Source organism: Falco peregrinus, chromosome 4, assembly GCF_023634155.1.
Source record: "Falco peregrinus isolate bFalPer1 chromosome 4, bFalPer1.pri, whole genome shotgun sequence".
In the NCBI taxonomy this organism is placed as follows: Eukaryota; Metazoa; Chordata; class Aves; order Falconiformes; family Falconidae; genus Falco; species Falco peregrinus.
The window spans coordinates 50,336,812-50,361,806 of NC_073724.1; the positions used below are offsets into that span (position 1 = coordinate 50,336,812).

Sequence of the window (24,995 nt, forward strand, 5' to 3'; positions counted from 1 at the left end):
ATGATCCAGCAATCCCTCCAGACCCCTCAGCATCAGTTCTGTAGCTGGCTGATGCTTAGGAAAAGTTCCAGAGACAAAGCCTACAAAGATGTTGAACTGCAAAAGGTGTTGACTCACTAGGTTTGCTTTGGCCCTGGCTCACTATAGGTTAATGAGTCTTTCTGTATGACCCTGACTCAGGCCTTGGGAGTCACTAACTTCAGAAGAACTGCATCCAGACTATGACATACTCTACAATATGAAATGAAGTTCTTTAATACTTTCTAACCCACATTTAGATTTCTAACCGAAATCTGGCCTTTTCAGAGCCACATGGACATGCACCTGCTCTTGGGTATTTTACTACCTTCATTTAGAGATTACTCTAAATCTATAGTGTTCTTCCAGCACAATGTGCAGTGTCCTTTTTACCTGGAGTCAAGGAAAAGTTTTTATTTCCTGCTTATCCTGTAATAGGATATCAGATTACTCTAGGATGGTCTTTTTATTAAAAGGCTAAAAAAAAATAATAAAAAGTAAAAAGTTTATAATGCTCAAACCCGTTTTTTTTTTTTTTTTTTTGCAAAGGTCTGCCATTTTTCTACTGAATGCTGTATTGACAATGCAATATTTTCCCTCTTTTTACTGAAATGGAGGTATAACTTTGTATTATTTGTGACAAGAATATTGTGCAAGTCTCTGTAATGATGACCAACTTCCAAAGTGACTATGGACAGGAAGGCAGAGAAGTGAAAGAAAAATTACCATTAACCTCTATGCTTTCCTCAACTCAGCTTGAGTCCTATATCCATGCCTTAAGCCTGAATATGAAATGCCTGCCAGAATGCCTTGAGACTGTGAACACCTAGAAGCTCTAAGTGATAACTAAGCAAAACCAGCCCAATAAATCATGTTGTAAATGCCTCATTGATACAGGATCTGGGAGTTTTGGGTGGCTCTGGATTAATTTTAGCAGATTGAAACAAAGTAGGTTCTACCAAATTTATAGACACAGCAATGGTGTCAGATTTATTTTGATTTTAAGATATTAATAGTGTTCATCCTCAGTCTGTTTGACAGCAAATCACATTTTGCTACCAGAATATAAAACCTAAGGGAAGGGAAAGTTTAGCATTATCAAAGCCATCATAGTTTCTGTATTATATGTCACATTTCAAATTATGGTGAGGGCATGAGACAAGATTGCTGAGCACACAGGCAGAAACATTCAAAGATAAAACAAACATAATTTTACTTCTATTTTTTATACAAAATATTTTTATGACATAGAATCCAATAGAAAAGCATCATTCTTCATTTAAACTGAGGCTTGAACTTGGATTCCAGCTCACACCATAAACAATGATTTTTTTAAATAATAAAAATTCTATCCAGTGTATCAATTTTACATCTAACACATTGGCACAAATTTTAAAATATTAAAATTAGTCTTATGGGGATACAGGCAGAGAGCAAAGAGAAAGAAGCTGCAGCACGTGATATGGTTTTGTATTCCTATAAATTTACAAGTTGGACTATAGATATGCACATATGAATAAAAGGAAGCACCAGTTATTTCCAAAGACAATATCTAGATTCTATATCCTTAGCTCATTTTATCTCTCATACTAAGAATATTTCAGTTTATGGAGTGGTTTCAAATGCAATAAGCCTTGCCAGATGAAATTGTTAAGCCTCTCACTTTGGGGAGGCTTGTATGGCAAAGTGAGCTTTGCATCTGTTATTGGAATTCACTGTGTTCATGAACTACCTATTTCAACAGAATTTTAATATCAGCCAAGGACAGCTTTGAAGTAACCTGACTTCAGAATGTTCAGGTAGACAAGTGTAAGTGGGAGCTTACAAGTTTGTGTGTAAATACTGTTTTGTGACATTTATATTCTCTGAGCAAATTTCATACCAAAGATGCTATTTGATAAATTAAAAAAGACTGTTGGGGAAAGAAATTATGTGGGGGTAAATAATGCATAAGTACACTTTAACCCTTAGATCATTGACCTAAACAGTTATTTAAAATTACTACTGTTTGAAAGCTCCTTCCTGGACAATCATATGCAAAGTGACATAGCAGGAGGTTCAGTGTTAGAAGCTCTTTGATCAGCAAGGCTCATTTTTTCTTATTTTCCTAAAAGTATGTTGGTGGGACACTGCAGGAAAGATCTACTGCTTTTACCCATGCTATCACTTGTTTATAAACTTAATTTCTCTACCTTTCTGGTCCGTTTAGAGCACTCACTTGGTTTTCTAGTGAATGAGGGTTAAGATAGAATGACAAGGAAAGCAACCTTCATTTTTTGCTAAACATCACCTGTATCTTCTTTGTACATCAACACACTGCTGACCTTGACACCCACTGTATTTTTCTAAACTACAGTTCGAAGTTGCTCTGTAGTAACTGCATATGTAGTAACTGTACATGTTACACTCATTTTGTAAAAGTAGGGGGAAACTGGGATGAAAGCTTCAGTGTAACTTAATTCCCTTAATCTTCAAGGAAAACAACCTATTCTTTTCCAGATCGTAAATTTTCTTCAGACACTTGCTGGCTGCTCTTGACTATGAACACTGGGATTAGATGATAAGATTACTGGACAAGCAGAAACAGCAGAGTGCCATTTTTTTTTCTTTTTCCATGGAGGGCAGAATAACCCAGGATCACAAAACACAGTTCCCATTTAACACTCAAATTCCATTTCCAGTTTTCCACTGACTTTTCAGGTGGCCTGGAGTGAGTCACTTTGCGACTCTGGGCCTCAGCCACTCAAAGTGCATGTGAAAAAGGGACTGTGATGCCAAGTTTTAAAGAGCACTTTGATGCCTCTGGACTTACGGTCCAATATTTTTTCCCTCACAGCCAAATACCCCGACTGCATTTATTTTTTCCAGGACAGAAATAGCTTATTACTTTAGTAATCAGAGAGGAGAAAAACCTGTCCTTCACATAACTATGAAGAGTTGCCAATAGCTTAGGAAATTACTCATTAATTTCTGTGGGTGAAATATTTCCCTGATGCTAGCTTTTTACATTAATGCAGCTATACTCAGAGTAGGTTTGGTGCACTGAGTCTACAATACATTTCAACTAATTAGCAGGACAATTTCAGTGGTTTGCCTTTGGCTGTATTACTCACAATTTTACCATGTGCCACTATCCAAATGTGGATATGTGCTGTTGCTCAGACAGATTTATATGTTGCCTTATATGAGCAGACCTACAGAAAACTGGGAACATCTGCTTACTGCATCCCAAAAGTCAACAGGCCATTGCTGATTTGGGAGCAACAGGACTCTGTGCACAAAAAGAGGTGACCCATGTATATATTATTTTATTGTTGTTTCACTTTGTTTATAGAAAAAGTTATATTTTAGCCCAGTAATTGAATTATTCATCAGAGTTTTAGGAGTTAGTCATGATAGCCATTGAATATAGCCTTGGAACATCTCATCTCAGTTTTATGTTCTTACTTCAAATTCATGACCTCAGTATATGAATATATTTTTTTGTCTGAATTTCTTGCTGGCTGAGGGGGTGAGGCAGGGAGAGTCACACTGTTGTGACTAGTGCTGTAACCTACTTCCATGTCTAATTAATTGGAAGATGGAGCTGTGTGGAGTGGGGAACCACCCTCAGGGACAGGGTATGAACACTGCTTACGCAAAATCAGTAATGCAAACTGCTAGATGTCTTTGCTCCCTTTTCTGTTATGCATTAAGAAGGATAACCCAGATGGATGCTGTGTGAGTCTCTGCACACTTATGGGGCTTCAGATGTCTATTTAAGAAGATGAAGGATAGTAAATCTTTATCTCCACTGAGTCACCCAATTTAAGAATAAAAGAGTTCAGCAGAGAAGTATACTAAAGGCCTATTGCTCAGTTTTCTGTCCGTCAGAGGCAAGTCTACACAGCCAGGAACATGCAGTTGTACTGCTGCTCTGGCTTCACTTTTGTATAGTCTTTGTGCTGACCTGGAGGTGGAGAGGGTCACAGAATGTCTTGAGAAGTCTTAGGGTCATCATTGCTGGAGAGCCACAGTGTAAAGGCACTTTGGCACTCAGATGAAGGGAGTGAGGGCTGAATATTCCTTTCTCAGAAAATAGCCTCAGAAAACTGGACCCACATGATGCCACATGACTTATAATGGTCAAAAGTGCTGCACTTTTTTTTACAAACTCCTGGAGCAAATCCAGCAGGTTATGATCTTGTGCTGACCTCACACAAAATGAGGTTTAATACAGAATTATCTGTAAAGTGTGAACCAGTGTTGGCTGCTTGTAGTTGTCTTATTACAGGTTCCCTGAGACTTTTCTTTCTACCGATCCTGTTCCATAGCTCCATGTCACTGAGCAGCTCTTGGTTTGGAAGGATGCCCCTTGTCACTCACTGAAAATTAAAGCTGATACAACCTCCTCCTAGGAAGATGCCTGAAGACTGGTAGCATGAATGGCTGGCATATAGTCAGCTTAAGTAAAGCTGTGGCTAGTGAGGGAGTTACACTTAGAGGATAATTTTGGTAATTTATTTATTCTATCATTCAGCTGAAAGTTACTAAGCTATTGAAGCATTAGAAGTTTCGGAAGGAAGAATGTTTGTAACCTGGGCCTAGTGCACCCTGAATAGATGTCTGCATGGTTTTTTTCATGAATGAGGGGCTTAGAAAATGGGATCAGGTATCTGAACAAGTTAAAGAGTCTTAGCAGCTAAAATCCCATTCAGAGTGGATTCCAAAGTCTCTTCAGCACTTCAGTTTTCTTTTAATCATTCAGGGCCTTCAAGGGATTTATCGTAGAAACCATAGCACCCTCAAAATTGGTGGATGCTCAGATTTATTGATGCAGGAGAGAGACAGACTGAAACAGGACAAGTCATTCTGAACAACTGTACAAAGGCTGTGCTGTCACACAAGCTGTCTTCATCCTGAGTTCAAGTAGAGCACCTCTACATGGTGTTTGAAAGGCAGAGAACAGAAATGGTTTCACATATAAGTAACCACTGTTTCTGGTAAACCATTAGTTACTTGGATGAAAAAGGATGAAGAGTACTGATAACTCTTGATCAGCTGTTTAGGGAAGGGGGAAACAGACATGATTTGTACAAAAGACCTCTCCTATACTGTGGTTGAATGAAGGCAGCGCTCGAGAATACCATGCCTGCTGCAGGCTGCCTTCATGTGTCCACCGGGGAGCTGCAGCCTGTTCATGGTCCTTGCCCTCCAGCAGCAGTATCACCCTCTCAAATCTGGGGTCTCAGTTGCTCCTGCAATGCTACCTGTCTGATTTCAGTCCAAAAAGTCAGGCAAGTCAGTTTTTAATATTTTGTTCTTTTTAACTGAAACAATTTAGAGAGTCCAAGCTGGTTAACTGGAGATGGTAATGAACTCCAGCAGGAGTAAGCAATGAATAGATGGAAACTGTAACCTCTGTGCTTGAAAATGGACATGTAAACTTTGACATAGCATCCCGTTTTTCCTAGACTGGTAGATTTCTGAATCAGTTTGTATTGGCAGTCCTGGCAACAATCTGGACTAAAATGTTTTTTATTCCTTCAGTTCTGATGTACGCCTATAACTGGGTATTATATAGCCCTAAGGTCTTGATGCTAGTTTTCCAACAGGCATAAGAATGGACAGTCAACATTTTTAAGTGTATCCTAAAGCATGATGCCAAAATGCACATGCTGGTCCTAACATTAATGAATTGCTGGAAAATCAATACCAGCATAAACCTCCACAATATATGAAAAATAGCTCTACACCCAGTGTGGAGCTTAATTTCAAGCATGCAAGCTAAAATACTTGGCATGAGTTAATATTATATCCCATAGTTTTCTGTACATATAAGACATAATACACTCTGGGGGAGAGTTTCAGAAGGGAAGGAAGCCACCAGTGCAATTAATTTGTTCTTTAAAAATGTCACTAAAATATCATGGTGAGAACAAGAAGGCAGACATTAATTCTAGAATATTATGCAAAATAGGTGGCAGTGTCATTCCAAAGGGTCAGGGTAGCTTACTTCTAATTACCCTGTTAAAGGCAGAAAACCAGAGGCTTCAGTGATGATCTGGGGCTGCAGGATGTGGTAGCAATAATCCAAATCATATAGCTAGCGGTCTCTTACAAAGGAAGCTGACATTTTCAAATGATAGTAAACTACAGAAAGAGCAGAAAACAGAATTATTAACAACTTACCTAGTGCTGTTCTTGCTGGAGTGGCATCTTTCTTAATCCAAAAGGATACCCAGGAAAGAACAACTGTTAATATACAGGGAATGTATGTTTGAATAGTAAAGTATCCCATTCTTCTACTTAAGTCGAAGTATATAGTCATGACTACATAATCACCTGCAATAATAGCACAAAAAATACATTGACATTATGGTGAGATACAGACAGTTGTTCACTGATCTGCTATTTTTTTAAAGTTCATAAAATCACTGCATATGAAATATTACTTACTGTTTCAAGAGCATCTGTGCAGTAAATGCTCGCATGAAATAGAATTTAAATGAACTTTTCCATTCCTTTAGTTTTAGGTCGCTGTGGAAATGGTGATCTATTTGGACAGGCAGAAGCTGTCACCAATCATTTTGGGTGAGTAACTTTTTGAAAGGCATCTTGAATTTTCAGGCTTGATATTTCTGGATGGCTCCATGGCCACAAACATAAAGCTACTATCATTTACCAGATTCTGTAACCAAGCCACAAAAAATCTCTCCTTCAGCAGACTGTGTCTTCCCTGCCCTAATTTCAGGTTTGAGTGACTTCTGTTATCTTCTTTTGAGATCAGGCAGTAGGGGTCTTTATGGCAAGTGTAGCATGCACATGAGTATGCTTTTACATAGGAAGTCATTTATAGACACTAGAGCTTTAATGCTGTTGAGAGAGGTCAGACTGCATGCTTTTAAAGGATTCATCATTAAAAATCAAAAGTCTTTTTATCAGCATTCCTCCATTTCAAAGCCATTGTGGTCACTTCTGGTATCTGTAAGCCTTCAGAAGGTGAGTCTGGATATAAACTTTATTATTCTGCTGGATAGTAAAAATCATAAAATCAAGAGCTCAGTAAGGCAGCTAGTTTACCTCACATTGTATGATTTTCATCACAGTATCTCTTCTGCAAACCCTTGTGACTTCACAGGGGACAATAATCTGCCCCTCTTTGTCTACTCAGTAGAGGCTACTGACCTCATCACCCCTGTCCTTACTAACAGCTCCCTCAGCTTCATGGATGTTAACTATCCTGTTCTCTCAGACACAGTGATTAATAGGAATGAAACTGTGCTGAGACCAGGTTCTGTATGTCACCTGAAGTATGTTGCTTCCATTTCAGATGTGAAGAAGAGTTTATGTGCCTGAGAACCTTTGTGGGGTTTTGTCTGACTACATCAGACTTGACTTAATAAATTATATTGCTTCTTGTTACAAACCTTGACTTTCTAGAATATGATATTTGCAATATGTAGTATTTATATCTGTCTTGTTACACCAAACCATCAGAAGACTGAAGAAATTGGTAGCACAGAGATGAATCTCCCAAAGAATGTACATACAGCTCACCCAAATAGAGGCATAATGGGTTCATTAGTTGAGACAAATTAAAGCTTGATCTTCTAGTAACAGAGAGCATATGGACAAATATATCTAACATAGTGGATATTTTTACTATAGCTAAATATTACATAGAAAAGAAATTAATTCAGTATGAATAACTTCCACCCAAGGAATCTCTGAAGGCCACTGCAAAATGAGTGAACTACCATAAGCTACAAAGTCAAAGGTAAATAGAAGTCTGAGGCTGGGATTTGGGGAGAGAAACTTAGAACAATGAGTCAAAAGGAAAAGTTTATATGTGTTAAGTACATCAGTTTGAGATAGATAGATATATTTGGAAAAGGTTGGTAGACCTGTGGCAGCTTCCATCAAGCCTCTGTTAGCTGAATGTGTACATTTTCACAAGTACTGTGCCAGCAAAAACCTTGTGACCCCAAGAACCTGGACAGTCATTTCACATGCCTTATGTATTTGGCATTATGGGACAGAGCTGTAATGAAAGAGCTCGCTGCTGTTACAAGTAGGAAGTATTTTGAAGTACATCATGACGTAGTGAGCCTTGTGGGCTGCTCACAGGCTAGGGATTCTCTTCATTCCACTAATCCCCAGCACATTTCTCCATGCAGGGAGTGGCACCAGGGAACTCATGTGGGTTAGTAACTGTTGGTTCTGCGGGCTTATTGTTAAACTACATCAGTTCCCTAGTCTGGTTTGTCACACAGAAGAAAGATTTATACCACAGCAACTGAGATCATTTCATAGAAATAGGTGTAAGTAGTCAGAAGCTGTGTAAACCAGTGCTTTTACTGACAGGAACCAACCCAACAACCATGGAAAAAAAGTTATGATAATGTTTCAAACATTGTCTATCAAGGCAGAAGGGTGGGCAATAAAGGAAAACAAAGACTCTACAGCAAATGTGCCAAGCCTTTACATTTCCCTTACTCAGTTATTATATTTAAAACTGCACATCTATGGATAAGGTGCCTGAGAATAGTATAAAGCAAAGCAATCTGCAGACTTCTTATTGTGTACAGCTATATATGGTACACACAATTCAAGTACATGCACGGACCACTGCTCCTCTGAATAGTATGACTGTGATACCCAGCACAGCAAATAAGACTGGGGCTAGATACCGGACAGTAAGATACTGGGAAAATAAGGCACAGTCCCTGCTTCCAAGGTCTTCAACTGAAATAAACCTGAGAAACTGAGAGTGGGAGAAAATTACGGTGCATTTCAACTGTTTAGCAGACAGGAACTGAGGCAGAGATTAAATGACATAGAGTCCTTCATCACATTTAGTCAGGAACTGATTCAGTATCTTTCAGGCAGGATTCATTTCCCCTGATTTTAGACATCTAGAAGGTAAATTCTACAGATGATCTGCACACTGCGGCCTTCTTTCTATACTTAACAAAGATAAATTGGTAAACTTTCAGTATATAGTTCGTCTAATCTGTTTTAGAAGTCCAGTTTACAAGGAGGTGAATGTACTCAAAATATTTCCATTTCTCTCCTGTGATTAAAAAAAGGAGAGTGATTGGCTCAGATGTGGGCAAAGACATTGTAGACACTTGCAGGTGATCCAAGGAGTCAATCACACCCCTTGATTCTATGGTGCAAGCTAAACTGGCCACTTCTGTGAGGGTGCTAAGGTTATTTTACCTAAATATAATAACCTTCTTAACCTTTTAAAGGGTATTTTAGTTAATTTTCCTGATTTGTTTCATGGTTAAACTCGACACCTTCATCCTTGAGGATATGCACAACTCCTTCTCTGCTTGTTCCTCTGTTCTCCTCCCTCTTTCTCCTTCCTTCCTTCCATCCATCTGTCCGTCCATCCTTCCTTCTGTCTGTCCGTCCTTCCTTCCCTCCCCTGCTGTTTATTACAACAGAAATTTTAATTTTCTCTGCAGAACATCCTTCCAGCAAGTTAAATAAAGGAACTGTGACCTGGTCAAATTTTACAAGGAGCTGCAAATTCCCAAGTATCCAACAAAGACCCATAGATGTCTAAGAAGCACCCAAGGAAAATGAAATCCTAGGACAGTGAGCAGCTGCATTCATTTAGCCCCTAACCTATTTTCTTGTCTGAGATCCATACAAAAATTCTCACAATGAAGAAGGCAGACCCAGTCATACAGGTAGCAGCTGTGCATGCGGACTTACATACTGTACTCAACTTATGGGAACACACTGACAGATAATATACAAAGAGTTTGGGAGAACAGTTTGGTTCAGTGGAATTACTAATGCAAAGTGGAAGAGGAGAATCTGCTGGTTCTCCTACAGTACTCTAACCACTCTTAGAGAGGATGCAGCTCAGAGACAGTGAATGCTGATGATGATGCTTAGTGGGAAGAGGAAATTGCCACTGCTGAAATACAGAGACCCCGCTGGAAGCACTGATGTGACTGCTGTCAGAGGCAAACATGTTTCTGTACAACATGTACTGAATGCATTTTTCTAATAACTACAGTAAATTACAATTTTCAACTAAATTACCACTTCAGTGCTTCTATCCTCTGCCAAGTCAACTTGTGCTGAGATTCCTGAATTGTCTCTTTGCATATAGAAGAGCCAGCATGTATACGCTATGGCTACTTTCCTCATTACATTACTCTAAACAGCATTATTATGATTTATTATTATTATTACTACTACTACTGCTGCTGCTGCTGCTGCTGCTGCTGCTGCTACTGCTACTACTACTTCTACTGTTATTACATAAATTACTTCTTCCAGAAGTAATTATTATCTACGTATCTAAAAGCACTTGTCTGCAGCTTAAAGGAAAGTACCCATGGTACATACTTTTCTGACTTTATACACACAAAGTAATTTGTACAAATAAACTCTCCTCTCTTCTAAAAGACCTGGTTTACAATTCATTCTGTATGTCTTCCAGGCATGAGCCACCCATAGGAGAGAAAAAGCTTTCAAGAACTCTACACAGTGCCTCCTTGCTCCTTCGCCAACCTTCAGAGCTCCACCTGGCACTATTACCACTGGTAGAAGATGAGCTGGCGCTGACTGTGTGACAAAGCCCTACAGTACAGTCAAGGTGGGAAAAAACTCTTTCCAAACTGCATATCATTAAATCAGTATACTTGGTTTAAAAGTAGTCACACAGTGATCGCCTAGCGAGGGACCACTGGAATAACTAATACCAAAAAACTTCACTTTGAAACCCAGAGCGAAATTCTACTTTCTAACAGCTTAAATAATTTCCCAGGAAGGCAGACCAACTTTTCACTGAACCACCAGACCATCAGTTCACTGAAATAATGAAAATAACCTCGAGGCAAAATAGTGGCTGACCAGTTTTCTATAATGAGAGCAGAAGATGCACCTTGAGGCAGAAAATCTGGAATAATAGGAATAGCATAGCAATGCTTCCCCTGAAACCAAGATGACTGCTGTCTGTGACCCATAGGACTTACATTAGCTTAAGTTTCTAGTTTAAAAGTAGGACACTATTTAGAACAATTATGATTTTTAAAGGAATAAGTGCCGTGGATTTTAATGAACAACATTAAACTATAGCCTATTTCCTTTGTCTTTTGAAGACGAAGGGCATAGTTGACCGAGTTGCCAGATTTTTGTCTATATTGCACCAAGAACAGCTCCCTTAAAGGTGGAATGTTTGGGCAGAATGCAACTGTTTGTTGGTTGTTGTTTCTTTAAGAAAATATTTTAAAAAGATAAAATTATATACTATAAATAATTTATTTACTCAAACCATACTATATTATCTTATCACACATTTTTATTTATCCTCCCATTATACTCTGAGGTTAAAAAGTACTACAGTCCCAATTATCTTAGAAAAAAGTTAAACAAAGAATGACTTTACAAAGACTGCAATATGAAACTACAATGCATATGCAAAGCAATTTCAGCATGTGAGTGAGGGTTACACATTAATTGTCTATCACTAGAACTGCAGAATAATGAGGAGTGGCAGAGTTTATCCATGTTGTTATGAGAGTTTAATTACAGAAAAAAGTCCTAGTCATTAGAATGATGACTCACACAGTGTGTCGTAAGTATTTCTTTATTGATCAGCAAGACCACAGAGAGTACACTGAGGCATCTTCCTTATTATCCTACTAAATCAAGTTTACTTAATAGTGAGCAAACTAAACTTCTGATCTTCAGTGATTTTTTATTGTTTTAATTTTATTTGGAAGCCAAGAGAAGACCCTATTTAATCCTGCCATTCTCTCTTCATTTCCCCGCAACCTGTTTTCTGATCTTTGCTTCCCAAAGCTCCATTTTTTCCTTCCTGAACTAGGTTTCTCTGCTTTCTTAGTAAGCTAAAAACTTTCTACCAGTTTGGCCACTGTCTGTCAGTCATCTAAGATGGTGTCTTTCCTGCATAATTGCCTTCATTTACAATTCTTCCCTTTGATATCAAGGTAGAACTATAGTATTTGAAAACAATTAGCTCAAGCAGGTGGCCACTCCTGTTGTTGAATACATTGGGCAGACAGCTGGCAAAAAAAAAAATAAATTGAAAAGAACAAAATTTCATCAAAGTTAGTATGTACAGAAGTTTTTGCAAAATGTTCACTGGAGGTTTATTGGCAGTGCCACATGCTAGCATGGTAGTGCTGATGTTAACTGGGGACATGCGAGTTTCAGATTCAAGAGATGATTTTTGGTTCCAGATTTTGGACTATCTGGAAAGAATATGTCAGCTCAGAATCAGACAGAAACAGAGACTGTGGTGCAAAGCCCAGCCCTGTCTAATTCAGGGTAGAATTTTTCTTCAAAATCAGACAGAAGAGTCCTGTGAACTAGGCCTTTTCACATCCCTGGACATCATCCCAACCCCTCAGAGACTTGCCCAGTGGAAGTTCAAGCTATCTTCTTACTTGCATTACTAAAATGAAAACAGATGGATCATGATTCCTTGAAGTACACTGTCTATTACTAATACTACACCAGCTGGTCTATCTACAAAGCTGGTATCCCATCCTAACATGACTTTGCTAGATACTTGGTCTCCAGCCAGTCCAGGTATAGAGGAGGTTTGAACTCTGGAAGATCAAAAACCTAAGCAAAATGGTAGAAGAAATAACTGAATGCACTCACAGGTGGTTATGATTCAATAAGGAGCTATTATTAAAACAGAAAAGGCAAGGGTAGCAACAGGATTTTGCAGTTTTCTTGAAGGGAAGTGTAGAAGGAATGAAAGTCACAAAAGTATCATTTAAAATGGCTTTATCTTCTTCAGCATTGCCCTGGTTTTGGCTGGGATGGAAAGTTTCTTCTTAGTAGCTAGTACAGTGCTGTGTTTTGGTACATTATAAACAATGAAGAAATGCTGAGGACTTATTGCAGGCTTATTCTGGCTCCTCCAAAATGTGTCAATCAGCATGCATCAATAGTTTTCATTTCCAGGAACAATCTTTGCTCCATAGCACTCTAGGACAAATGCTTCCAAGCCAAAAGCAAGAACAAAATGATCAAGGTCATGCTGTCACTTAAATGCTTCTCTTATATTCCTCTATGCTGCTCTGGCATTTAAGTTTCTTCATCACGATACCTAGATAACCAAGATGCCATGCTTGGATGGGAGCATGTGTTCAGCATATTTGCATCTCATCCCAAATAAATTGAGTGTCCTTGGAGTGGTAACAGGCACTCATTACATACATAATTTCTGCATAAACTGCATGTTTAACCACACAAGAAATGCAAACAGGTCTTCAGAGGTGTCATCTTTACGTGTATTGCCATAGTAGCTATAAGACATCCAGACATCAGGAAGGGTCTTATGTAATAGATAGTGAAAAAAAAATCTATTACTTTACATTACATACTATTTATATATAACAAAAAAGCTTTTTGTGTCCCAAATATCTCTGGTTCTGACTTCATAATTGCTTTTGGCATTATAGGATGTGTCTCTGTGTGTGCATGCCTTGTATACAAGCACAGTACAGTCTAGATTTGGCTTTCAGCACTTACGCTTGAAAAGCAAATTTTCCAGAAAAGCATGCACACCATGAGTGCCAAATTATTGCTTAAGTTTTCCATTATCACAGAAAAATGGTTATACCAGTATACAGTGAAAAAAAGAAATCCAATGCCAACAGCATTGTTTGTGCTTGTAAAAATCATACCCACTTATAAGTATATACATATTCTTAAACACTCAAAATAAAAATCAAATATTGACAGATTACAGTGTCAAAAGCAAAGACTGGATCCCAGGCTGTCTGAAGGCAACAGGTTTTTTAAAGTCAAGTAAGACCAAGACTTTTTCCTAACAACAGAACAGAAAGACATTAAGTTGTTTGGGTTTTTTTCTTGTGTAGTAGCAAGAAGAATACAATATTGAGGAACATATTTTTACTTGAAGCTATTTTTTTTTCATCACCATTAAAAAATTTTGCATTTATTCTCTTTGTTCTTCCTTAGTGAACTCATTTTCAAAAAAATTTTGTAAAATGACAGTTTAGTTAACTATTGCCTGCTTTTAAAAGGTAATGACTATGCTTCCAGCAGATAAAAGTTATTTCATCCTCTGATTTTGGCATTTAGTATTGAATTTGGAAAACCAATTAATTTGTTCATAGATCTAATTTATTTATATTGATCCCCCCCCCCCCCCCTCCCCGAATTATTGGCACACATAATTTGTATACTGGAAGATTTAATGAAGAACTGAAATTAAATACATAAAACACCCATTTTTTTCAACATTTAAATTAATTGTGTCCTGTAGTAATTTGAAACCCACTAGTTAATATTTCTCATGTCCTAGCCAATTCATTATGTGCTACTTTCAAAGGCACTTTTAAAGACAGTTACTTTTGATTCAGCTTTAATAATTTCACTGTCTGTATCCTATATCTTCTGTTAAGTGTCTGGAGTGCTTTGAATGTACTCAGGAGATGGATCAATGTCCATGCACACAATTGCCCTACAAAATTAATTCTAAAAATAAAACTTTTGGGAAAAAATACTATTATAGTGTTTGGTGGCACAATCAAGAATGTTTTGTTTATTTGTATACATATGTGCATACAAACTGTCCTGCTGAATACACCTATTCTTTCTTCCCAGTCCTACTGCTGTATATAATACTCTCCTCCAAAAAAAATCTATGTGAAGTTATAGCATCTTATTCATCTATGTGTTCTTATAAGCATCAGAATTGCTCTCAGGATGTTGAAGCTTGTTATCTTTAAGCATAATGACATTTTTGTTTTACAACATGAAGTGTCATTTCTGATGTTTGTTCAAATGGAGTACCAATGAAAACAATGGAATTTTAGTTTGGCTGCTGTAAGGTACAATTAATATTGGGAAATCCTCTGTAAAATGCAGTTTCATCCAGCCACATAATGGGAATAAAATGTATAATACCATAAGGAAGACTTTGATCCACGATTACCACTCCAGTTTGATTTCTGCCTTAACAGTAGAAAAGTTACCCACATAATCTCTTTTTGCATTCATGCATCAATCTGAGAGAAAATCAATAAATGTGATGTAGTATGCATGATTCATTACTCACTGTTCCTAAGAAGTGTTGATATTTACCGCATACAGGTTTTCTTGTGTGCTTGAAGAATAAAAGTGAACTATAGCAGAAGTAAAACCAATAAATTATCATAGGTGCCTATGTGAGTGAAAGTACATGTAGGATCAGAGGGAAAATGAGTGCCATTTATGTAGGAATCTTTTTGTGAGAGGGTTTATTGATGGGGAGCTGTGCAACACTTTTTGAAAAGAACATTCTTCACGCTCCACAGAGTACCTAATGCCGTAGGAGGTCTGAGAATATACAACACTAATGACTCTTGCATTCACCTTGCTCTTAATAAGCATCAAGTCACACCTGGGAACCCCCAGGTTTATGTCCTTTGTCATGCTGATCACTTCTCATTTATTTCTAGGACTCAATTTTTTACCACAAGAGCTGTTGTCTGTGGGAGGAGGCCCCTTGGTTCTGAAGTTCGTTATGAAGTCTCACAGGATTGTATTTGGTGTGCTTGTAATTCCAAACCCAGTTGAAATATTTTTCATTTAGTTATCAAAAAATGCCATTTCAACATTTTCAAATAGAATGCAAGGAAGAAGTCTCTTTCTCTTCCTTAGATTTTGATTTTACACATTCAAAAAACAACAACATTTTGCTTGACCTGATATTATCTTTTGTTCAATTAAAATGTTCATGACTTTGGCCTCACCATTGTGACTGTACTGTGACGTATTTTATACAATCATGAAATAGAGTAACCTCTTTATTGCTATCTGTACTGACATCTACTCCATGTCAACTGTTTCTAACATATGCTGTAATGTGCCCCAATTTCCCTTATAATCTTTTGAAAGCTTTAAATAGGATCTCACTGTTGGAAGCCCATCCCTGTTGATCATGATGCATTCTGGAAGAGACTATGGTGATTAACCTGGTTGCATTTTCTGCATGATATCAGGTTTTTCTGAAGTAATCACTGCTGCAAACCCGAAAGTTATGGATAAAATAGTACATCTTTTAGACAGGCCTCCTATCTTAATTGAGAATTTTCCAGCAATAGAGTTGCACTGTAACCCTTGAAGTTCTTTCAATGTTTAGTTATTCTCGCTGTGAAAAACAGGTGGGGTTTTTTATTGGTCTGCAGTCATCTAGCATCAGCTCAGACTTTGAGTCTTAATACATCTTTGCTAGACTGAAGAATACTTTTTAAACAGTTTTTCTCTCATGCAGGTATTTAGAGATGGTAATCAACTACCCTTTATCCTCCAAGATAAACACTTATGGTCTCTTAACACAGGAATTATTTCTAGTCTGTAATAAATCTTGTGTCTCTTCCATGCACTCCACAACTTTTCAAAATAACTCTTGAAGTGCAGCCATCAGAATTAGGTCTTATTTTAATAGGAGCTGCATAAACATAACATACAGAGATAATGTAAATGCCCTTCTTCCACTGAGTAATCTTTTCCTCAATACATATCTAAAACCTGTGCTTGGTATTCTGGCCATACCTTCAAGCAAGGAGTATATCTTAAAATAAATATTAATTGACAAGAAATATCCCAGAGCCTTTAGACCTGCAGCACCCAGAATGGCAGATCTTCAATTCTGGGAAAGCAAAATCTATGAGCTTCAATCCTAAATACATACTTCAATCCTGAACACATGTTCTGAAGTACAGAAATGCCTATTGGTACTTGAATCCAGGCTGCAAAGCTATCTGAATTGCTTTCTACCCTGACTTGTATCTATTGTTGACCACTTCCTTAGCCTTTGTGTCACCTATAAACTTAATGAGTCTCAATGTTATGATTGCTTCTCCATCATTAATAAAAAAATATTAAATAGAATCAAACCAGAAGACAGAGCATCTCAACAGAAGGTCCTGATCAATAATGTTTTTTCTAGCTATGTTGTGGATCTTAACAGGTAGTCAAAATTTAATAATTTGATATGTGCCACAATGATTCTCTTCTCACTGTATCTTCTTAATCAAAATGTCATGCCGCATCAAGTGAGATGTCTTATAAATGTGCATTATATCACCAGAAATGTATAAGCTTTGGAAGATTATATTGAGCAAGTTTGACAGGAGTTAGTTTCTATGAATTAATGTTTATTGGTGTTAATTATATAATCCTCTACATTTGTATTAATCTCTTCTGAGATCAGCTGTTCCATAACTTTGCTCGAGATCAATGCCAGGATGAAAAGCCTATAATTTATTTGTTCATTTTATTTACAATTTTTTGAAATATTTCCCCTCAAGTCTTCCTTGAGGACTTGTTACAAACAGGCAGCAGTGATCCGTGGTCAGTTCTTTAAACTACTGTTATCAAAGAGTATGTTAGGTAAAGAGGGAATTCATGAAGAGGTTGTGCTGGGGAAGTGGCTAGTAACATTAGAACAGAACAGAACAGAATAAGATAGACTATTTCAGTTGGAAGAGACCTACAACAATCACTTAGTCCAACTACCTGACCACTTCAGGGCTGACCAAAAGTTAAGCACGTCGTTAAGGGCATTGTCCAAATGCCTCTTAAACACTGACAGGCTTGGGGCATCGACCACCTCTCCAGGAAGCCTGTTCCAGTGTTTGACCACCCTCTTGGTAAAAAAATGCTCCCTGCTGTCAAGTCTGAACCTCCCCTGGCACAGCTTTGAGCCATTCCCACGTGTCCTGTCACTGGATCCCAGGGAGAGGAGCTCAGCACCTCCCTCTCCACGTCCGTCCCCTCCTCAGGAAGCTGTAGAGAGCAAAAAGCCTCAGCCGCCTTCTCTCCAGACTAGACCAGCCCAGAGTCCCTAGCCACTCCTCACAGGACATGCCTTCCAGCCCTTTCACCAGCTTTGTTGCCTTCCTCTGGATGCATTCAAGTATGTTCACAACATTCTTAAATTATGTTTTCAATTTTCCACACATAAAACCAGTCAGTGATGAATTGCATACAAAAAAATCCTGTAAGAATTAGCTTATCTTTTACACTCTTAACTTTCTATCTCACACAAATTCCTGTGTGCTGGAGCCAATGCTTTTTTAATTAGGAAATTGTAAAGGCCAAGGTCGAGAAATTCCAAGGAATACTAGTATTTGCAGAAGGAGTTTTCTAGCATAGTATTTCAGATTAAAGCCATCTGATGCAGCTGTTTCTCACTTCACATTCTAACTAGATGTGTTTTGTTTTTCTACAGAGGTATTTGGTAGTCTGTAACAGATGCAAGTTTGCATTCTATTTGCTGTTCTGTCTGGTTGAGTAAAGATAAATATTGATCCATACACATTCACACTTACTTCCAAGACATTTGACAGCTGGAAAAAGGTAATGCCACTTCTGGTTGTTATTTTAGCTCCTTCTTTGCCTACTCAAGCCTTTCTAACTGGATTATTATCAGTCTTTCTTCCCAACAATGCGTTTCTTACATTCAAATTTCATTAATATCACATTTTCATATATATATATTCATAAACAAGCCATGACTATTGCCTTTAATAATTTCCTTAGCTTGTACCTCTAGTATTCATGTGATGTTTTTTCCTTCTCATCCCCTAGTGCCTTTGTTGCAATGAGCTCTTAATGAATTGATTCTGTGCTAAATAAATGCTCCCTTTTTCCTGTTGCTACCTTTATCTTTAGTGGACTGACCTCCTGGATTATCTTAGTTGGTCTGTTTGGTATTCCAGTGTTCCATTGTGACGAATGAAAAAGCCAGCCTAAAACTCATCCAAATCCAACTACTTCTCATCTGTTCATCTTTATTTATGAGTCATATTTTTCATTTCTGAACTCCACGCTCAAAATTTCACTTGTTTTTATCAGAAGCATTTTCTTCTTTTAGTTCAACTGGCAATAAACTTGGCTTTAACCTGCTGATGGTGTTAGCTTAAAATTGTTAAAGACATAAAATCAAGCTTTAGCTCAAGTCTCTTGATACTGCTCTCCTCGCTGTCTTTATAGACTTGCTTTTGCTTATTGATGAATTCTTTTTATCTGATATTCTGCAGTGTGAAATATTTAAATTACAGAATAACATGCACTGATTTTTTGAGGGGGGGCCCTGTTAAATCACACACTGTCAGAAAAACTACCAATGCTACCCCTGTTGCAAATGAAGAAATAGAGCTTTTTTCCCTGAGTACCTTTCAGTAACACGTTTTAACCATTCTCTTCACTCCTGGGCAAGAGCCTGTGTCTTTCTACATCTTCCCTACATGATCCAGAAAAGGAAGAGTGACCACTAAGAACTGCAGAGAGAAGAAAGGACTCCTGGAAAATTCTGAAGAAAGAGATGAGCAAGATAAGTCGTTCAGTGACACAAAGGTGATGCTTCATTCACAATTCATAGTTAACTGTAGAATGGAGCAACTGTAGTGCAGGAATGTATTGACGTGCACTGATTCCAGAAGTTAATTAGTTTTTGGCAAACAAAACACACCTCTGTGTAATGAAGCCAGACCAAACTATGGGTTTATTTTTCAACTATGCTAACTTTTTGAAGAGCATATGGCAATATCTTTGATTATTACTTTATAGGTTCCAGTTTTCCTCAACCACAAATACTCATGCGGTTACCTAAGATTATGTGAGTTTTGGGGGGAGTGGAGTGTTCTGCAGTGCTTCAATGCATGAATCACCATTAACTGCCTATTCACATGGGCCTGTGTGAAGAGGACCGTATGTCAGACACATGCAAATTCAAAGGGAACATGAGATGAATTCTAACTGTAACACTAGAAAGCCTTTGAAAATTCAGCAACGTCAACCCACTATTTATAGGAGGAGAACAATTTGGGAATGGCTAAATATGGGACAATCCTTGTTTTTTAACTTTTAATGACTGTTCTGCTGTGGGGGCTGAAGCTCCAGTTTGCACATAGAAGCAAAGAAAAGAGCATGTGATTTAAAGTTATTTTTCCCCAAATGTCTGTGAAACTTTAAGATTTTATGCATGTTTCATTGAAAAGGCCAAGTCTATTTCATTCTTGTGAAAGGACTCAGTTAAAAATTTGAAGAGCTACACTGGTGGAACGGAATAGCTACAGAAAGGCTGAAGGCTGGCAGTTTGTAACTCCTGCATAGCTGTAGTTGCACTGCTTGTTTTTGGCATGAACTGCCTTCATTGTGGGGCCTCACAGGCCTGGGACTTGGAACCATGCCCTGCTTTCATGAGACAAGTAGGTGTGAACCCTAGCGCAGCAGACATCTGCTGACTGCAGTCTATCTATTAGCGGTAGCACTTCACTCTATTGGGAACCAAAGAGTTACAGGTTTCTAAGCCACCTGAGCCACATATTTACAAGGTACTTGGATGAACCTGAAGAAGGCTCTAAGCACAGCATGCTTTGGCACGAGCCCACGTTGCACTATATGAATGCCTTGCTAATACTGATGGATTTCCAGCCTTAGTGGGATCACTCTAGGACCACTGCTGAGTCCCATAAGTCCCTTATGACTCTATGAACTTCAGAGATTGACCAACAGGCCCTTTTGAGAGTTTTCTCCCATGTACATTAGTTTCATATATGTAATCTGTCAGTACTGGTCATCTAATGAAAAAGAGTATAGGACTTACATTCTCTACATTTCATTCAAACTAATACTTCTGAAGAAGAAAGCATAGGAGTGTTTCCATTTTTGAAGGGCTTAGGACTGTAAAATGAAGTGTTTAATGCAGTACCCAGCAGGCAGCCAAAAATTTTCACTGACAGTCTTAATTTAAGCCTCTGACTATTTTTTTTTTCACAGCCAGCAGACTCTTTGCCCTGTGCTTTGCTTCCACAGATGATTCCGAATGCAACATGGGGAGAAAATACCACATGCACAAAATGATAACAGGTTAGAAATAACTAGCTGGGGAGATATGATTCAGCCCTGTGAGAAGGAAACTCAGGAAATTCATAAATAGTTAGGGTCCCATTTAAATAGCGTACACACCTTTGCAACCTGACCACACACAGAACAGCCACCACATTTGAGACCTGCTTTGCCTAAGAGGTACCTGAGCAACAGTCTACTCTAGGATAGAAAGAAAGAAAGAAGCATAAACAAGTTTTTCATATTTCTCCCTAATAACATTACTGATTTTAGAAACCACCAGACAGACTAGAGAATGAAGTACCTTATTTACACAGGTTGGTCACAGGTGTCCGCAAGACAACTCGAATTCATGGTGCTTAGTAGACATCAACATCAGGGGAAGAGTCAGCTCAAGGAAGAATAGTCTGGAGTTTCACTCCATGAAGAGTGCAGTAACCAAATGCTGTGGCTGAATCTGTGCTGACAACCTGTCCTGGCTTCAGCTGGGATAGAGTTAATTTTCTTTTCAGTGCCTGGTGCAGTGCTGTGGTTTGGATTTGCTGTGAGAACAATGATGATAGGACATGGATGGTTTTGGTTGTTGCTGGGTGATGTTTATTTAAATCAAGGACTTCTCAGTTTCTCAGGCCCTGCCAGTGAGGGGGCTGGAGGGGCACGGGAAACTGGGAGTGGACTCAGCCAGGGCAGCTGCCCTGAACTAGCCAAAGGGATATTCCACACCATGGGATGTCATGCTCAGTATATAAAGCTGGGGGGTTGGCCCGGGCCTGCTGATGGCTGCTCGGGGACTAGCAGGGCATCGGTCAGCGGGCGGTGAGCAGCTCTGTTGTGCATCACTTGTTTTCTTTCCTCCCTTCCCTTTGGATTTATTATTATTGTTCTTTCATTTTTATTTTATTTCAACTATTGAATTGTTCTTAGGAGTTTTACATTCCTTCCCAATTCTCCTCGTCATCCCTTGGGATGAGGGGGAAGTAAGCAAGTGGCTGCGTGGCACTTAATTAGCGGCCGAGGTATAAACTATGACGTTACTGAATGCTAGCTTTTGATTTTATTCAGTGATTTGCAACATATACAATATTTAAAAGGGCGCTAGATTAGCCCAGAGTAGAGGTTGGCACTGTATAAATAGGTGCTTGAAGAGTTTCTGTCAACAAGGAGTAAAGTTACTGTGTACATTTGTTCCAATAAAAAGTGCTTTACAGGAAAAAACTGGGGAAGGACCAAAACATTGTGTCTGTCTCTTTTTCTCCTTTCCTTTCTTTTTTTTTTTTTTTTTTAGTTGCTACTCCTTAAAAAGAGTGCCTATTCCTGTGTGTAGATTATACCTCATACCTCATAGAATGAGAAGTGCCTTCTGAAATCGCGTTACTGCTGATCAATTACTGTTGCATTTATGGATAAGCCTGATTATAACAAGATGCTCCACATGAGACCTAATACCTCAGAAAAACAGCTTGAGTATTTGGATATTAAGACTAGTTTTCCCTTAACATGTTCTTTTTTTGACTACATAATTTGAGTTTTGACTACTGGTAATTTTATTCTACATCTCGACTGCTGTTGGGCATTATCTCCAATCTGTGCCAGGCTGTGCAGTAGGTTCACAGTTCGACTAATGGGAATAAACACATGTTCTCTGCTTGGGTAAAAGGCTATTATTATTATATATATATATATACACACACACACACACACAAACACACACTGTATTTATATAAATATATATTATTAATATATTAAAATTATTGTTATTATGCTAAGCCCCCACATGGTTTAGCCCTTGGAATTAGGTTTCTATGGCACTGCCTATCAGTTATGGCAAACTTTGGGGTTTTGTACAGAAAACAATGTTAATTAGATGCTAATGGCAGGTGTAACCTCCTTGAACTGTCAGAAAATGAATAGGAGAGACTGTTAAAACTGAAGTGCTAGGAAGACCCTGAAGGATCACTTCTAATGCAAGTGGGTTGCTTTTCCATTAATATTTAAGTGTATTTTTAGGACAAGGAAAACAATATTGATACATACCAAATTGAAAATGACAGATCATCTATGAGCACTGCCTTGAGATTTTGGTTTTTTATGTGTAGCTGTGTTTGGTCAGCATTTTGCAGAGATTTCAGGAATGCATGGACCACCTGTCAAAATGTATTCAGAACTGAATTTTGGCAAAAAATACTACAGCCTTGGAGCTTTTTACTTTCAGAACTTTCAGAAAACTTACTGTAAAAAAAAGAAGAAAGTTGTTCCACTGGTTAAAGACTTATTATAAATTTGTAACCTGGTTTGATTTAAACCATTTTTAATAAGTGCTGTAATTAATGATTGACATAAACAAATTGCTTTGGCTGTTTTGGAAAAAGCACATTTAAATAACCACAATACAGAAAAAAACCCCATACCAAATCCCTTCTTATTCTGAGAATATCTTCAATCTATTCAATTATGAAACCTCTGACCGCTTCCTGCTTGCTTTTCTCCTTGAATCAACCTTCTTCTACCTGTTTTATTTCAGCTGGAGCTACATATCCTCAGGCAGTCTTCACTTCTGTTTTATTATTTCCTTATTATGATTCTTTCCCTACTTTAAGCAAAGATATATATGGAATTTTGCTCCTTTTGCACATTTTTTTTCCCTCTAGCATTCTCCCTCTTAGTCCATGAATTGCTTTGGAAATTATCACTTCAAGAATTTTCACTATGTTGAATTATAATGTCAGAAAATGCAATTTGTTTTTTAAAATAATCATTAAACATGGCTTTTTGATGAAGCCAATGGGACTGACAAACAATCCTGTCACCTAAATACAAGCCAGAGTAGCCTATACTCTCACAAGATAACATACATGTCTCCATCAGAAATGGAAAACATGTTTAGTTCCCATCAGCACTCAGAAATACCTTCCTATTTTCATGACATCTTTTGTGATATACGTGAATTACTAATTTTAAATGGTTTTAATCAAGGACTAGATGACTTAATGTAGTAGTATTATAGAAACATTTATAATACAGTTCCATAGATGTGAAAATACATAAACATAAAAGATAACTCTTAAGAGTGAAACAATATATGAAGTTAGCAGCTCAAGACTGTAAGATCAGGATTTGGTTAAACTTAGTATATATGTTGTTCCTCGCCACCCCACCCTCTCAGCCTTGCAGTAATGAACCTCAGCAATAACTAATATTCTTACTTTGTGGTTGTATAGATCTACTCCATCCTTGAATGGATTCCTACATAAACACATAATAATTCAGTTAAAAAAAAAAAAAAAAAAAAAAAAAAAAGAGATGAGGAGGAGGCTAACACATTCAGGATTATTCCTTACTACAGACAGGTAGTTCAGGATCTGGACCTTCTAATCTACCTACGATATTTCTAATGTAATGAAAGACTTGGATGGATATAAGCAAGAACAGCTCTAAATCTAAAGCTCTAGATCTGACATGGTCTCTCTTTAGTTGTCAGGTGTACATTTTTTTCCCTTGTAAGACTTCTCTTGAAGTGCCATTCTCTTATGTTAGACTGTTGCTAAACGGGACTCCTCAGGTTCTCTCTTGCAGTGACTGTATAGAGTAATTCTTTAAACAGGTTCATGTCAAAACCAGCAGACTACAATGTTAAGAGCTGAAACCTTCCTTTTTGTTCCCTGTGTTCTGCAAGGGTCTTTCAGTACAGAGCAGTGCCTTGTTAGTGCAGATTGCCTTGATTTTCCCTGCAGGAGCTTATCAAGTCTCACAAAGCCTGAAGACTTGCCAACAGGGAATGTAACATTTTTGGCAGTTCTTTCCAGATAGCAATGAACAACAAAAGCCAAAATGGTCAAAGCTTTGTGGTTGTTGCATTTAGGAGGTGGTTTGTTTGTTTGTTTGTTTGTTTGTGATAAAACAAGCAGCCTCATTTCTTGATTTTCATCCAATGTTTTGCTAGATTCAATGGCCTCTCTTGAATCTATCCACTTCCTGATCAACAAAACAAACAAAAAAATCAAACAAAAGGTTGCTCTGAACATTTTCATTCCTTTCTTTATGTGTAGGCCATCCTACAGCCCTACTGATACCTGAGCTCAGTGGCTGATAATGTCTGTGATCATGTAGCACCCAATTCCAGAAAC

General features: G+C 37.9%; 1 protein-coding gene across 1 annotated transcript in view; it reads right to left on the minus strand.

Moving 5' to 3' along the window:
• The window catches only part of LOC101919915 (gamma-aminobutyric acid type A receptor subunit gamma3), a 154,654-nt gene that overhangs the window by 7,385 nt on the left and 122,274 nt on the right, over positions 1-24,995 (minus strand). The window contains exon 4 of the mRNA XM_027788758.2: positions 6,190-6,342. Coding sequence (XP_027644559.2) covers positions 6,190-6,342 — 153 coding nt within the window. The remainder of the gene's footprint in view (positions 1-6,189; positions 6,343-24,995) is intronic.